The 16,122-nt window shown below is 35.8% G+C and overlaps 1 protein-coding gene across 1 annotated transcript in view; it reads right to left on the bottom strand.

Moving 5' to 3' along the window:
* The window catches only part of LOC108366600 (syndecan-like), a 64,490-nt gene that overhangs the window by 39,998 nt on the left and 8,370 nt on the right, over positions 1–16,122 (bottom strand). Inside the window, exon 2 of the mRNA XM_017621049.1 lies at positions 11,285–11,410. Within this exon, the coding sequence (XP_017476538.1) occupies positions 11,285–11,410 (126 nt within the window). The remainder of the gene's footprint in view (positions 1–11,284; positions 11,411–16,122) is intronic.

Here is a 16,122-nt window from a genome sequence, read left to right as displayed (position 1 = left end):
AAATACGTCATGCACTCTCAACGCCCAAGCACACATCACTCAATGATCCTGCGTACGTGTGTACTTTTAATACCACTACATATAAAGTTGCATATTTTATTTTATTGCGCCACTTCATTTCGCATCGTCACTCGCTTTATCGCTCCCAGCAGAATTTCAACTTTATTTGTCACAACGCGCCAAACAAAAACGCAAAAATATTCTGCGAAAAAGTCATTTAATTAAATTTCATGTCATGTTTTTCCAAAAGTTGCGCCACGAGCTGCCGTTTGTACCCTTAGCGCCAGCAAACCATCAGACCATCGGACCACCAGCACCACCAGCAGTGCCAACTTTAGGTACACAAAATTTTTGTTTTCTTGTCAGTTCAAAATTAATTTACTGGCTTGCTGCAAAAGCGTACAAAATCAACACGCGCTGCCACCGTTGCTGATTTTGTTGTTGCGCCCTTCCTAGAAAGAAAAAACTCGCACACTAGCACAAAATGCGCTCGCGCCACACTCACCGCAGCCAGCCCTCGGCGGTTTGTTGATCCTAGCTGCTTTGTTCAGCTGGTGTTGACAGCAAAAATATACTTATGACCATCAGCGCATATTCATACATACACACGTTCATATGCAAGTAAGTATTTAAGTACATATGTACTAAGTATAATTTGGTTGTACTCATTTAATTTCATTAATCACAAAATTCGCACATCCTTTGTGTGGCAAAACAACGACTCTCGTTTACAGCAATACTTTTTATGCGGATGTAATGTGTCCCAAAAGGGACAGCAGCATATTGTTAGAATTTATTAATTGTCAGCTTGAAATAATATTGCGATTAATTTTTGCTCATTTTGTGGTTTAAGCCGCACTGAATATTTATGTATTTATATGGAGATCTGCTATGCGACTTTGGGCAGATAAATGTGCGCTTATGCCGTAATATTACGAAAATACTTTTAAGTGAGTTCAGAAAGAAATGTTTTTTGTAAGCATGCTGGTCCTCGCTCCATAAAAAAAAAATCGGCAGGGTTTGAATCTGTTACATAACAAAATTTTTATTTTTAGGTCGTTACAAAATGATTGTTTTTTATTTTTTATTTTTTCGATCAAGAATAATCGTTAAATTTGGATTTTTTTTGGTCAAATTTAATCGTTAATTTGCGATTTTTCATTTCAACCAAAAATTATATGTAGTTAATTTGGAATTGAATTTTTTCGGTGAGTTTTATCCATTATAATGGAGACTGCGTTCTTGTGACCGTTTCAAACCATTTATAACCTTAAAAATTAAATCAGAAAATAACGGTTATAATGTGATCGCAAAAAATAAAAATCAAAAATAACGATCCGAAATTAAGCGGAAACAAAAATTCCATAATGACGAATCTAACTTTCCACAGATAAATTTACAAAAATAGCCAAACTTAATTACTGTTTGTAAAGCCTTTCAAAATTTAGGTTACCAACATAAGCAGCGTTGGAAAAATTGTTAAAAATATCAAATTGAACACACATACATACATAAAAGTTGCTTTCCTATAAAATTTTGCAGCAGTTATTAAAATTTCAACAGCTGTATGACATCAATGTATGCCTCCATGTATCAAAAATTATGAAAAAAACAACAACCACAACACATCGCAACTCACCTCAAAGTCCATCAACATAAAATGTCAATTTGGCGACAGAGCGCGTAGGTGGTATGTATGTATGTATGTAATAGTAATAAATTTATGGAATGCTTTTGAACATACATAGTACGTACATAAGTGGTAACTATATGCTTCCACACCTTTCTATCAGCAATAAAGCGCACACGGTTCATAAGGCAAATATGTAAGTTCATAAATAAATTTATGACTGACCCAAATTCTCAGTAATGCAAAAGGTAATGCGAGTATGCAGTGCGCGAAATATTTTTGGACATGATGAGAGTATGGAGATAGACAACAATGATACCTTAATTTTGCGTTGAAAAATATTATTAAAATTTTCTTTTTTCATGTTTTTTAAATTAAGTTTATTTTTAACGCTATAATAATACATGTATATGTATGTATGTATCCCGGTTTGATAAACGGCCTTTCGTTTCATTCTAGTGACTTCTTATTTCCGTCAGTTTAGTATTAAAGAATTGCACCACTTACATACCGTCAGCTAAGGGTGAAAAGTTGCCAAGTCCATTTTTTGAAATTGTTCAGCAGAGACGAAAACTCGAAACTAAATTTTGAAAAAATGGACTTGCCACCTTTTCACCTTTAAGTAGCGTTTTATTTTTGTCAATAAATTTCAAAAGCCTATTTTAAGCCCTTCTAAACATTAAGCGAGTTAAAACCAAAGCGAACCGTAATTGAAGGGGAAGAAGTCGGGCCTTACGGTGCATGAATAAATAAGTTTTAGCTAGCCTTTCTCGATTTTCCTCGCATCATGAAAGTTGTGACTAGCTTAGCGATTTCATGGTGTGGAAGACAACGCCTTTCTTTTTAATTAATTCTAGCCATTTTTGAATCGCCTGCTTTAATTGCCTTAGCTGTCGACACTAAAGAGTCAAACGCTGGATTTGATCAGCTTGCAATGAACAATTCGGTTTATTCCAATAAAACTAGAAACTTAAAGTACCTTCTTTCATCCTCTCAGGGTTTTGATATTATTGTCACATGTTTTTATATTATTGTCACATGTGATACAATTTTCACTTCGGGGTTGAGACTCAGAGTTGCTTTTGGCATCAAGCTAAATTCTGAACTTTAATTAATTTCAATAATTTCATTGGCTTCAGCAATGACAGCCCAACCAGGGCGAGTTTCGTACTTATTATCGAAACTTCCTTAACAAAAAAATATTAATATATTGCTAATTTTTAAACTGCGAGGCCGATCACTTTCTTCAGATCTCGCATAATAAATCGATGGCTGAGTGGAAGATCGACCCACCTCGACAGCCAGTTCAAAAACGCCTTATCTCAGAAAATTTTTCAACAACGCCCTATTTCAGAATTTGGTTGAACAACGCCCTGTTTTATGATTTGATTTATTTGAAGATATTTCGATATCGCGTCTCTTTTGAACTTAGCCAAATGTACTATAAAGTCACACCATAAACGCGATTGGTTTTTTTTTTAAAGCTGCCTTAAATTTAAAGCAGTTATGAGTTATTCAAACATGATCCTTGTATTAAAAAAAAAAAAAAAACAAATAATCAGAACAAAGTATGTGTATGAATTGGTATATAAAATAGCGAAAAATCAACTACAAAGCCTCAGAGGTACGAAGCTGCATACAATTAATTGAAATTAAATGCTAGATCAAAGTAACCTTCTTACGCAGCCGCTGCATATGCACATATGTATGTATTTATTTTTGTGAAAGGAGTTCATTTGCACGCTTTATACCAGTGTGTATGTATCTTCGTATATATGTAAACCTTTGCCGTCACAATGCACCCACACACACATTCTTATATTTTCTTGCTTTTCAACTCCCTATGCGCTACTGTAATATCCGCCTTCAGGATATGTTGCAATTGTTCACACATCCTTCGTGCCATATAAAGAGACCCCATTTCGCCTGCTGCGCCTCAGCGACTCGACCTACTACTGCATATTTAGAATAGTAATAGTAACAACAAAGCCTAAATATGAACCACAGCCGCAGAGTGTCGGTTGAGGAAAATAAATTTCCGTAATGTATAACGGTCAAAAGCGAGAAGCGACGATGTACCCATACGAGTGCTCATACTCATTCAGCGTACAGTTGGGTAGTATTTCGGCGGAAAAAAATTAAATTTTTTGAATATTCAAATTTTATATTTGAATGGTTTAGCCTAACAAAGTGATATTTGAATAAATAAAAAATGCCTTATAACTTTTTTGTACGAAATTGGCAGTTTTATAAAACAAAATCAACAAAAGGCAGAAAAATTTTATTCATCTAACACTGATTAAGATTTTCGTTCACTTAAACAATGTGTAATAATGGCATTTATGGTATTTTTAAGGCATTTTGAGGTTAGGTTTGTATGGATGTGGCGAGCTTTGAAATACACCGGCCACGCCCAATTTTTTAGGATTCACACATTACGTCATTGAAAATATATGCACAAAGTTTCGGAGTCATATATTCATCGGTGCACTCTTTATGGAATTTTTAAAACGTTTTTAAGGTTAGGTTTATATGGCAGGTATACTTTAAAATAAATGAAATACGCCAATTTGCCGTTTTTTCTTGGTTTAAGTTAATCAATGTTACATACGGAAAATTGAGGTTCTACGCCGATTCCTTTTAATTGTATCCAAAAAATTTATGCTGCTGTACCACTGTGCAGCGAAAGCCCTGTGGGCGCAAATATGCACAGCGCTGCCATTTAACATTTGTCCGTCGTCATTTCCGTTTGCCTCTTTTTAACAGCATTTTGCCGCTTTTTTACTACATACTACTTTTTCTATGAATTTACTTTTTGCGTGCAATTTTCTAAAGTGCTCTTGCCTAACACAGCAGTGTATGCACTGCCTGCCTAGCTCCGCTTTTTCACTTGCAACCCGACAAGGGAGTTCACAAAGTGCACCAGTAAAATTTCTAAGGAAATGAGAGCATAAGCATTTACGACAGCAACCAACATCTATCTACGAACATGAACGACGATGGCAGTCGCAAGATTTGCGGTTAAATTTAAGGCAATTCACTGGGTCAGTTTGTGGTTGTACATAGTTGCGGTTGTGGTTGGTGGTGGTGGGTACTTTGTTACCGCTTGGCAGTCGTAACATTTCAAATTGGCTGTCGATTAATAACCTGTATACATAGTTAGTTAGGACATATCGGTAATGGCATGCCATATGAACACCTATAAACAACTATATATACTCAACACCCTTAGGATATGTGACAACATGCGTTCGCCATTAAATCATTTTAGTACACCTAACTTTTTTTTATTTGTTGTATAAATTTCTATATTTCCTTTTTCTGTTCTACCTCTACATATGTATGTATGTATGTGCGTTCAGTTGTGGCGTATTTTGTTCTATTCGCTGCTATTGGCTATCAACTGTCATGAAGTTGACAACAACAATAAATAAATAAGCAACATACATAAATAAAAGTTGAGTTATGTTAGCTTTCAAATGGCTTTGCTCGTGTTCTACAACATACCGGATTGCAAGCTATTAAATGGTGGCAGATGTGTACAATATACATGATAAGTACTATGTAAAGAAAAATATGTGTGTATATTCTGAAATTGGTATGTGCAATCGGTGTCCACCTAAAATTGGAATTGGCTTCCACATACAATTTTGAGTTAGTTCATATAAAAATAGATATTTATGGAGGAGTTGAACATTTGAGGGCATTCTAAATACGGGTTCGAAAATTTTTTCGACATGATCGTTAATTATATGTGTCGTTGTTATATCCACAAAACCGTAGTGCTACGCAGAAAATTCTTTTTTTTTTATAAACTATTTAAAATCCTTTGTGTTTCGCCACAAAGGCATTACATTACAACCAAAGAGAATGCTTTAAAGCAGGGTTTCCGGTTTTTTTTTCCTTCGTTTCGCTCTAGCTCCGCTCCGGTATTTTATTTCGCTTCGAGCTCCGCTCTTGCTCCATTCCCGCTCACAATAGATTTTTTATTTTTATTTATTTATTAATTTAGGCGAAATTTTTTTGAAAATTTTCTTTTTGACGCAGAAATGGATCTAGATGCCCTAGGAACAATTCTGCATCCAAAAGAAAATTTAATGAACTGCCAAGTTAATTATATATGGAAATTTATTTAACACGGTCGTTTTCAGTGACAAACAAAAATATAATTTAAGTACATTTATTAACCGAAGCTTATGGACGTTATTATTGAAAAATTTTGGGGAAAAACAACAATAAAAATATTTAAAAATAAATACGAAATAAACAAAATAACAACAAAATATGGACGATTTTTCTTTAAGGAGTCAAGGAGCAAATGAATTTTTTTTGCTCTTTGCTCCAGCTTCGCTCCAGTTAAAATCCTTTGCTCTTTAGGTCCTTGCTCCTTTGCTCCGCTCCGCTCCGCTCCGAAGCCCTGCTTTAAAGTAAAAAAATTAGAAGAGCAGAACCCTCCTCTCACATAGGCCAATAATAGTCTCGATGTGATCCTTTGTAGAATTACCAATTCCTTTCAATGTTTTGTAATCACTCGGATACAAAACACTTTGCTCACTGGCAAAGTTCAAATTATAACAGAAGAAAGTAACTTTTATGATAAGTGCAGATAGGTTGTATGAATATAAGCCCTCGAAATGCTTTTTCCTCGAAAATGTACACATAATTTCCAATAGGTTCCCAATATATCAACTTCGGTCAACAATTCACCTAATCCGATACCTCTTTAAGCCAGTAAGCCACCAGTGTATCAAGTAAGCATTTAAGCTATCCAATATCCTTCAAATATACATGCCAAGTTATTTGTTATAGCCAATTTTAAGTTAAGTTTTTGACCTTTTTGTAAAGCTGAGCTGAGATGAGTCTCGGCATTGCAACGTCAGGCTTTAAATATCGAACTTCTCGCGACTCAGAAAACCTTTTATATTGGTGTTAGCAGCCATCTTGGTCAGAAATTGGTTATGATTTTGAAGAAGATGCTGTGAGCCAAGTTCTCATGGCTCCCGTTATGCATATGTATTCCAGCCTTTGTATTTTGGTGAGAGCCTTAACAATCTCCCATTGTGTAGTTTTTCTAGCACAGATAATTGTTCGATAAGTTACATGGGTCGTACCATAGACCCAATATCCTTACCTTAATATAGGGAAAGGCTCCATTGTTAGTGCCCTCTGTGAGTGCCAGGAGGAGGCACATCCTTCTAACCGAGGATAATCCATAATATCAGTATACAGTTTGCCAAACCATTTACTATCGTGAATGAAGCCGATATTTTCACCTCCGCTATCTCTCCCAAGCTATTGAAAAATCGTGATCCCAAAGGTCATTGGCTACGGCTGTGGTGTGTTCTTCAATCACTACATAACTAGACATAAATTAGCCCATGGAGACAAGGTAATTCTTATTGTTCCAACACATTAATGGCCATCATATCAATATCCTTTTGTGTTTCTACATTGATTGTAAGTAAATTTCTTTGTTTGTAATTTCATAGCTTTATTATTATATCCTTTCATATCCTTGCATGTACTTCAATCATAATATGCATCCTGCATGCATACAGCATTCTCCAAGCTTATTGCTTCAAATATAAATTATTTATATCTTTTCATCAACGAGGGATTAAATGAAGTAAAAATAAATTGAACAGAAGGACATCAGAGAAGGTTTGTGTAAAATAATTCATTGGAATTTCTTCCAATGCGGGCGCAATGGCCACCTGTCAGTTCAACAGGTTTGTAATGAAAGATGCATATGTATCCATTGATGTGATAACAAATATAAGGTGGGTTTGTAAGAACATATTTGCTGTGGTCACAAACCATAACCGCCTGAGTCGAGTTACGAAAAAAATCGAATTACATACATATGTACATATATAGTTAGATGTGGCTAAATATTTAAAAAGTTTTATAACGAAAATATTTTGATATGCATCTTCGAAAAGCTACCATTACGATGTCTAAAACGTGTTTAGTCGAATTGAAGTTTTCCGACTTAAGCGGTTATGACTTGCGGCCGCATATTTACTTATATCGTACTCATATATGTATGTATAAATGCACTTATCAAACTCCAACGCTACCTTCGCTAAAGTCCTTCAAGCTGTTTAAGGTTAACTTCCTAGAAATATATGTACGTGTGTATGTAGCTTTCATATGAAAAAATTATGTCGCCAGCTCTTCAGACACATTTCATGAATGCATGTACTTTATTGTATTTTATTCCTACACGAACAATGTATAAACGTATGTATTTACTTGCACTACATGTCAACCAATATCATCTTGATTGCATTTAATAAATTCTGTTTGAGTTGCTCGAGTTCTGCAGTTGTCTAAAGAGCGAAATACACCACACAAGCGGTTTGACAAACCAAGCGAAATTTCCCTTTGCTTCAAGCCATTTGTGCTGTGTATGGGGGTGTTTGAAGGTTTGACGGCGGTTTGTCAAACCTTCAAACACCCCCATACACAGCACAAATGGCTTGAAGCAAAGGGAAATTTCGCTTGGTTTGTCAAACCGCTTGTGTGGTGTATTTCGCTCTTTATTCTCTTAGCCATTCATCCTCTTACATATTTAATAATTTATATTATATTCAACATTTCATTTGCCTCTATCTCTTCTTCCGTTATACGAGTGTCGCTGTATTTGCTGTCTTGTTCTATCTGCTCATTCAGTTGTTTAACTATTCTCGTTGTGTTCAATGTCATTAAGGTTGTTCGATGTCATGCTGGCCATGTCCTGTCGCAATTCTATTTTGTGCTGTGCTGCCGTCCAATGCCTGTCCTGTCATGTCTTGTTTCATTCTCCATTTTCATGCTGCAGCTGTGTCTGAATACTTTGTCCATTTGTTGATTCCCCAAAGTTTTGTCGTTTCAATAGATTGTAAAATGTTGAAGGTTTATGTATATCTCCACGTTAGGGTGTCGCAAATTTGTTTACCAAAATTTCAACTACATGCTCTATTAATAATGTACTTATGTAAAAAGTTTCACTGCTATAAAATGACGATAACTCGTGCCGACTTTGGTTAAGGAGTTGTGCTGAAGAAAAATATGCACTTTTGAGTTCTTAAGGATATTGAAGAATTTATTTTAAATCAATAACTCCTGTCAACTTCATTCGATGATTTGAGTTGGATGGAAAAAAGAAAATTGTCAGCCCGAGCATCCTATAAGGCTAAGGGAGCTGCTGAGATCGCTCGGTATCTAAATTACTCTGTTCGTGACTGGGATGCAGGGCTTTAGGCTGGCTGATCCTCGGTATGAGTCAGATGACACTTTCGATTTCTAGATGTAAAATTTTTCGAGCATGAAAAAAAAAATTGCCGCACGATTTGACAATCTCAGCATAAATTCTATGTCTAGGAATACCCTAGTGCAAGCGGCTGACTTGCATAATATTAATGATAGCGGTATAAACCGTTTATTTGCTATTAATGAATTCATATTTATATTCAGATATTCACCAGCATAACAAATACAAATAAATAATTTATTAAATCGTTCGGTTCGTGCTCATCAACAGCATCATTAGGATGCTGCCAACTGAGAGGTCATTGACATACCAAACGAATAGGGAAATATATTTTTTTTGTGAAGAAAATTCATGTATTTATATATGTACCTATATGCAGTGCTTAGAATTTCCGTTCGAAACCCCATAGCTGATTACTATGTAGTAGGGAAATCAAACCAACTAAATTTGTGGTTTTTTCTTGGTGTAATTGCGAAATTAATTAAAAATTATAAATATATAAACCTTAGAGAACTGTTTGGAGGAAAATAATTCTTGAATTATTCCTGCATGTCTTTATTATGGCAGGCCACCTTTTGGATTCTCTGGCTGGCTGAAGAGGTGCTGCACTTCAACTTAACGCCCAAATGTATGCATGTATTAGAATATTTACAGCTGCATACACAAATGTATATACAGTCGTATGTGTGATATACATACCTACAAACATACGTAAGAATATTTTCCAGACTGCTTCTGCATGCAATGGGAACAAGTGTTCGACTTCAGTGAAGTGCTTTTTTGCTTTGAACTATAGTCTTAACTTTTGAAAAGTCTGTTACGCGCAGCTGTCATATTGTTGCATACTTTTTGGCTGTTACTTTTGCATTTGGCACTGTGTTTGGAAATTAAATACAAGAAGCAAACGGGTTTGTCTGAGGAATGATAAAGAGGTAAGGTTTGAGTTAATAGAAAAACATGTTCGGGTGGATAGAAGGATGTCTCGAAAGTGTCATCTAGCTATATAAACTGATATATACACTGGTACACAGACGAGTCAAAGAAGGAGGGCAGAGCAGGAGGGGGTGTTTTTGGGCCTGGCAGCAAACTTTCTATTGCAATGTGTCTTTTAGAACTAGTTACTAGCAAATGTCTACTTTTGCCAGACTGAACCGTGAGAAGTGTTTAAAAGGCATGTTTCTATTTATCTTTTCACATAACCAGGCCGCCATAAGGGCCCTTTCCAATACGACTATCTCCTCCATTTTCGTCAAGGAGTGCTTTGATCCTAACCAATTCTTGGCAGCGAGGAACACGGTATTACTATGCTGGGCATCAGGACACTGCAGGTTCGTGGGTAACGAGTCCGCCAAGGAATCGGAAAGGTAAGACTCATTGACTTGTGGGGCCGGAACGGTTTTGTGGACTCAGTTGATCCACCTCGAGGCTTATAATAGAATCGTCGGTAAACTCAGACTGCAGTAAGTACTGGGGATAGGTAGGGCGCCTCAGATAGGCTAGACTTTTTGGTTATCCTTTCGTTAGGAAAGGTACACATCTTTTGAACAGAGCCTATATGAAGTTGCTTATTGGCTAGTCGACGGGCCGTGGTTGGTTGATTGGTTTAAGTAGATTGTCACATTGCCATTTGACAGCTTTAATGAATTTCAATGCACTCCGAAATATTCTGCAGAAATGGTTTGCCGACTGTCTTTAGCCTCATCCTTGGGAGTTGTCTTTAGAGCCTAGGTCATCGCAACTGTGACAGAACCTTTAAAGGCCAGTTCTATCCTTTCGGCATACACTCCAGCGGGCCAGTGTGCTGTGTACACTGCAGTAAATTTGTAGGCATCTTTTTTGCTCATTACTGAGAGAGCTTTGGTTTTAAGTGGATCGTACGACACCCAGAACTGCCGGGTAATTTTTGTCTTAATCTCCCTGAGCAAGGCATCTATGTCGACCACGTGGTGTACATTGAGTGCGGAGCCGCTCTTTGCTAGTCCCTGAATCCTTTTTAAGGTAATTTCTTATTGATCATAAATATTGGCCACCTCTCCTAAATTTATCCACTAGTTGAGATCTAACAGAGGTCTGGAAGAGAGTTAAGGTTAGGAATTCGTTTACTTAGAAACTTTAAGCTTTTATAAGGGAGGCTAATAACATCTTGGACCGTTTATTTATTTATTTAATCTATTAAACTTATTATTAAATTACAAATTTAAGGTGAAGGTTAGCGCTACCTGCTGGGGATATCGCCTAGTTGCCTATTTTAAGTCACTTAAACCTAAAAAGTTGAATTTGAATAATTTAAGGAAATATGCATGAAACAAATTTAATAATAAAAATGTTAGATATTTTATACTTTTAGGAGTTCACTTAATTTCTTAATTTTATATTCTAAAAAAAAATTCAAAACATACCCCGCCACGACCGCCGGACCCCTCAATGCTCTCATCATCAATGTAAATTTCGTCTTTGGACGTTGGTGAGAGACTCGCTGATGATGCTGACGTTAACGGTGATATCGGTGATGGTTTAACAGTCTTCTGTAAATAGATAAAAAAAATAGATTATCACAATGAGACCATTGTAGCAAAATTGTGGCAAAAAAAGCTACAAGTCGTAGCACAATTACGTAGAAGAAAAATCAGAAATTACTTTGTGGCGTCTCTCAACTTTCAGAAATCAAAGCGACAGGTATTTCTACATTAATCAAAAGTTTAAGTACTTAGTTCAAACGTGAGCTGCGCGCAAAGTAGCTAAAGTTTGTAGAATATTAGAAAAAGTGACTTCTGCTGCCAAACTTTTAAAGCAGCGACGCCACCTGAATTGTTTTCAGCAAGAAAGTGCAATTTTGCCTCATTTCGTTTATTTTTATTTTTTTTGTGTGTGTGGAAAATGCGCCAGTTTGTAATACCGCCAGTCAGCTCATTAGTGTCAAGGTGTATAGAAAGCGGAAAGTTTGTACATAAATTTATAGAAAAGTAATTTCAAGCGCGAAAAGGCGTTAAGGCGACAAGTGTGGAAACTTGTGTTGCAATGACGCAGGGTCGACCTAGTTTGTAAATATGACAAGTGTTTTGGCTGAAAAGCTGCAGAGCTGTCATTGCCGTGCAAATGACTATAAATAAATAGGCGTTGATGGGAATTTCAATATTTTGCATTGAATGGATATTTTTATAAAACAAAAAAGAAATGTAGAAAGGGCACTGATTGAAGTTATTATATTAAATTCAAAGCTCGTGTTTTGGCACGTATAAATGGGTCGGAGAGTAGGCTAAATAGTGAGTTAATGAATGCAGAAAGTAAGGAAAAGGAGGAAGCAACAGAAGGTATTTTTTTTTAAGTTTATCGCAATTGGTTTATTTGCTTCACACATACTTACACATCATTACCTAAAAGGGAAAAGGTGCAAAGTCCATTTTTTTTTAAATTGTTCAGGAGGGAATAATCGATATAGTTGCGCATTATCTGTCATTCTGCATCAAAAACTAAATTTTGAAAAAAGTGGATTTGGCACATTTTCACCTTTAGGTAGCGATATACATACATATGTACATAATGTAATGTATGTATGAGCACTAAATAAATGTTATACATTTGAAAAATGTATAGTCATTCCCAATGGCACAGTATATGCAACAAAAACTGCAAAAAAAATCATTTCTTTACATTACAACAACATACATAAATTTTTAAAGCATACTTTTGATTATTTATTATACTGTAATAGCAAATAAACGCTCGTTGTAAACATATAAAATGCGTTTTTTATGGCTCATAAATAATTCAAAAATGGAAATGGAAAACATATTAAATGCTAATGGCGTTCATTTCAATGAAATATTTTTTTTTTCAAATGCGCTATAAAAAAATTAACAATTTCAAATAAATACACTGGCTTATAGCAACAACGCACACTCCTAAGTAGAATTACTTGCTTATTACGAAAATCGAGTTAATTTTTTTTTTGTATGGATAAGTTTTCGAAATATTTGCAATTTACCGTTATTCAGTTAAAAAAAATTGTTTCCACTTAATCATGCATATCTTTCGAAGCAATTGAACAATCTTAATGCCTGTTTATAAATCACTTTTCGATCGACCTGATAGTTTCTGAGAAATTAATTAAATATCCAGATTTTTATTTATTTTTTATAAAAAATTAAAACAATTTAAACTTTAACAGTGAAAAAATTAAAAAAAAACAGATTTTTTGTACACTTTTTTTTTTAATTTTGTTAAAGCTTAAAGCTTAGAATCCAGCTTTCAAGAAAAATCACAAAAAATATTTTTCATTATTTCCGTCGCTTAAAAAAGCATTTTGCTTGTGCTATACATTTTCTGGAAGAAATAAATACCATTTTTTCCTTGAGAGCTGCAAACTAATTTAAGAAATTTCGATGGAAGAAAATTTCTTTTCCATTTCTTGTGGGTCATTTTATATGAAGTTTTCATTTTTCTTGAGAGCTATAAATAGCCCTTAATGAAGAAAATCGTTGCAGTAGTATAAAAGGAATGAGTGGTCAAACGAAAATGCGCAAAGATTTTTTGTATGAAATATGAGTAGGAAAGAATGTTACTCATACGCCATGCCATCCCAGAGTATCCTCGAACTAGCCGTGTTTTTTAGAGGGCAATGCATACGCAATCAAGTGTTCTTTGTACTCTCGAGTGATGACCCTTTAAGAAATCGATATAAGCGTTTAATACGACTTCTAGCTAATGAATGCAATTTGCCAACCGGCTTTTGGGGTAATTTATGTTTGGCAATAGGCATCGTGGTCAAATATTTTTCAATCGAGGCGTTCTACGAACTGCCGATTTTCTTTGTTCATAAAAGTTTGATTATTCGCCAAGTCCCAATCATACGCAAAAGTGTAAGTTTGAAATGAAACCGAGCCCGCTTTATAGCTTTTGATATAAAAAATGTAGCGTTGATTGGCCTTTGAAGCCCTAAAATGAATTAAAGTGGTGGAATTTTATCGTAATTTCCTTTGTCTGTTGATTGTCGGTGTAACGGCCAAGCATTTTTAGAGTTAGAGGTTCTTCTCCTAACTACATATGCTTCTACGATCCGTAACGAAAACTTTTGAGCAACCTTCATTTGCCGATAAATATGTACATCCATAAACGTTTAGTTAATATTTCATTGAAATACGCTTAGTCATGGGTGTAAAATAATAAAAAAAACAGCAAAGAAAACGCTGCCTATTGTACTTATGCAATACTCAATCAAAATCAAAACATGGTATAAACATATGCCTATTCCCGGGCGCTTGGATTATTAATTGGCTATCAATGAAACTTGTATAAACATATTTTCATTTTATCCACGAAAGCTCAAAAATAAATCAACACCATGATTGTGCATCATAAATCAATTCTCTAGCCAGCCAACTAATGCCAGCGCTCTTACACACACAACACACACACAGCCAAACACGCCTGATTGAGCTTGACAGGCGGCATACATTTAGGCGCAGCGAAGCAAGCGGAATATCTATGCTGGCAATGACGAGCGGCGGTGGGCCTCATAAGTAGTCAATGGAGTGCAGCAGGAAATAAAGGACAAGCATAAATATGAGTATGTATTTATATACATACATAATAATTTACAGCTACTTTATCTGGGTGGTCGAGGCAAATGGGTGCGGCACAAGGCGTGCCTGACAAGGCTGTTGCTGTTGGTCGGTTATTCGCATCATAACTAACTAGTGAATGTTGATTTTATGGGCCAATGTCTGCCGAGTCTCTTTATGCTTGTTTTGCTTGTCACTTTAGCGCATTTACGCTTCAATGATTTTTTTCTTGCTTAGATGCAAAGCATTCGTTGCCAACTGCGCCAACTTTGCTTATCAATGAACGTATTTTTTTCTTCCTTTTTTACAATGCCGTCTGACCGAGATTGACAGGAAATTAACAGAGATATCGTGAACTTAGCCGAAGAGGAAGGAGAGGAAATACAAAAATAAGAAAACGCAACCAACAAAAAAAAAAGGCAAACGAGCAAATGGATGACACGTAGTTCTTTGCTCTTCATGCTGTTCGCTTCATTTGGCATTCATGCGAACAGCGAAGTGAATTTAAACGCAACCGGCAAGTAATGAGAGTCAATGGCATGGAAAGTATGAAAAATATGCAGCGGTTTTTTGCATTCCAATGCAGCTCTTCTTCGTTTTTTTTTGTTTTCTGTTAACTACGTAAGCTATGTTATGTTAATTTTCGCGGCTTCGACGCCTGTAAGCATGCTGCATAATTTAAGAATTTAATTTCAGCACTGATTGTGGCTTCGAAATGTGACGATAAACACTAAATGTTCGCGGTTGAGTAATACGTTTTTATTTCGGTTTACTGATTCGCGGTTTAAACGTTAATGGTCGTTGGTATGATGCCGTCCGCCTGTGCTGCTGCAGCTGCAGCTTGTTGGGTGCCAGCAAGCATTACACACACACACACACGCATGCAGTCGTGCGTGCTTGTGCATACTGCGCACTGAAATGCAAATTATTTTCCTTTTTTTTTATATTTATTGACGAGGGTTTTAAAGGCATTGTCCTGCATGTGCTGCATACTTACAGGCGTGTGCTGTTGAGGCGGCTGCGCTTCTGCAACCGCAGAAAGCAATTTTCATGGTAAACACCGCGTCGTCGACAGACGCATATGACAATTACTTGTGTATTTTAATTATGCAATTCAATTCGGGAATTGTTAATGCGGTCAGCAAACAGCAGCGCACATGTGGACTATGCTTGATGGGAATTCTACATAAATACAAGTGGCGAAGTGCAGTGCGGCTCTAGTGAATGTGGGAGGGTGAGTGGGTTGCGTTAATACTCTGTTTTTATGCACAGTGATATAATTTCATGTGTCAGTTATTCCCAGGCGTATTCTTTTTAGAGCTAAAGTACCCGCCTTCCCTTTTTCAGCAGTTCGGAATTGTTACAAAATTCGATAAAGTAGATAGTCTTTTTCCCACATATTATATTTAATTATATATATATTGGCGTGGGCCGAAAATCCGCTTTTTAAGAATTTTGATTGGTAATAGCAAAAATATAATTCACTATGCTTTAAAAAAAATCTGTGCGAAATTTGGAATGTTTTGGTCGATATCCTAGGCTCGCCCAAGTCCATCAAAGTTCAACATGCTCAAAAAATAAAAATTTATAAATAAATTAATTGATAATTTTTTTTCTAAAGTTGCAGTAATCTTCGAAAGTATTAGTCCAACATAATTTGGTATATGGACCTTTTT

The sequence above is a fragment of the Rhagoletis zephyria genome, unplaced genomic scaffold (assembly GCF_001687245.7).
Source record: "Rhagoletis zephyria isolate East Lansing unplaced genomic scaffold, Rhagoletis_zephyria_1.1 Rzeph_scaffold_02333, whole genome shotgun sequence".
Lineage (NCBI taxonomy): Eukaryota > Metazoa > Arthropoda > Insecta > Diptera > Tephritidae > Rhagoletis > Rhagoletis zephyria.
The sequence above is the reverse complement of the archived record's forward strand: the minus strand, read 5'-3'. Positions and strand labels throughout refer to the sequence as shown.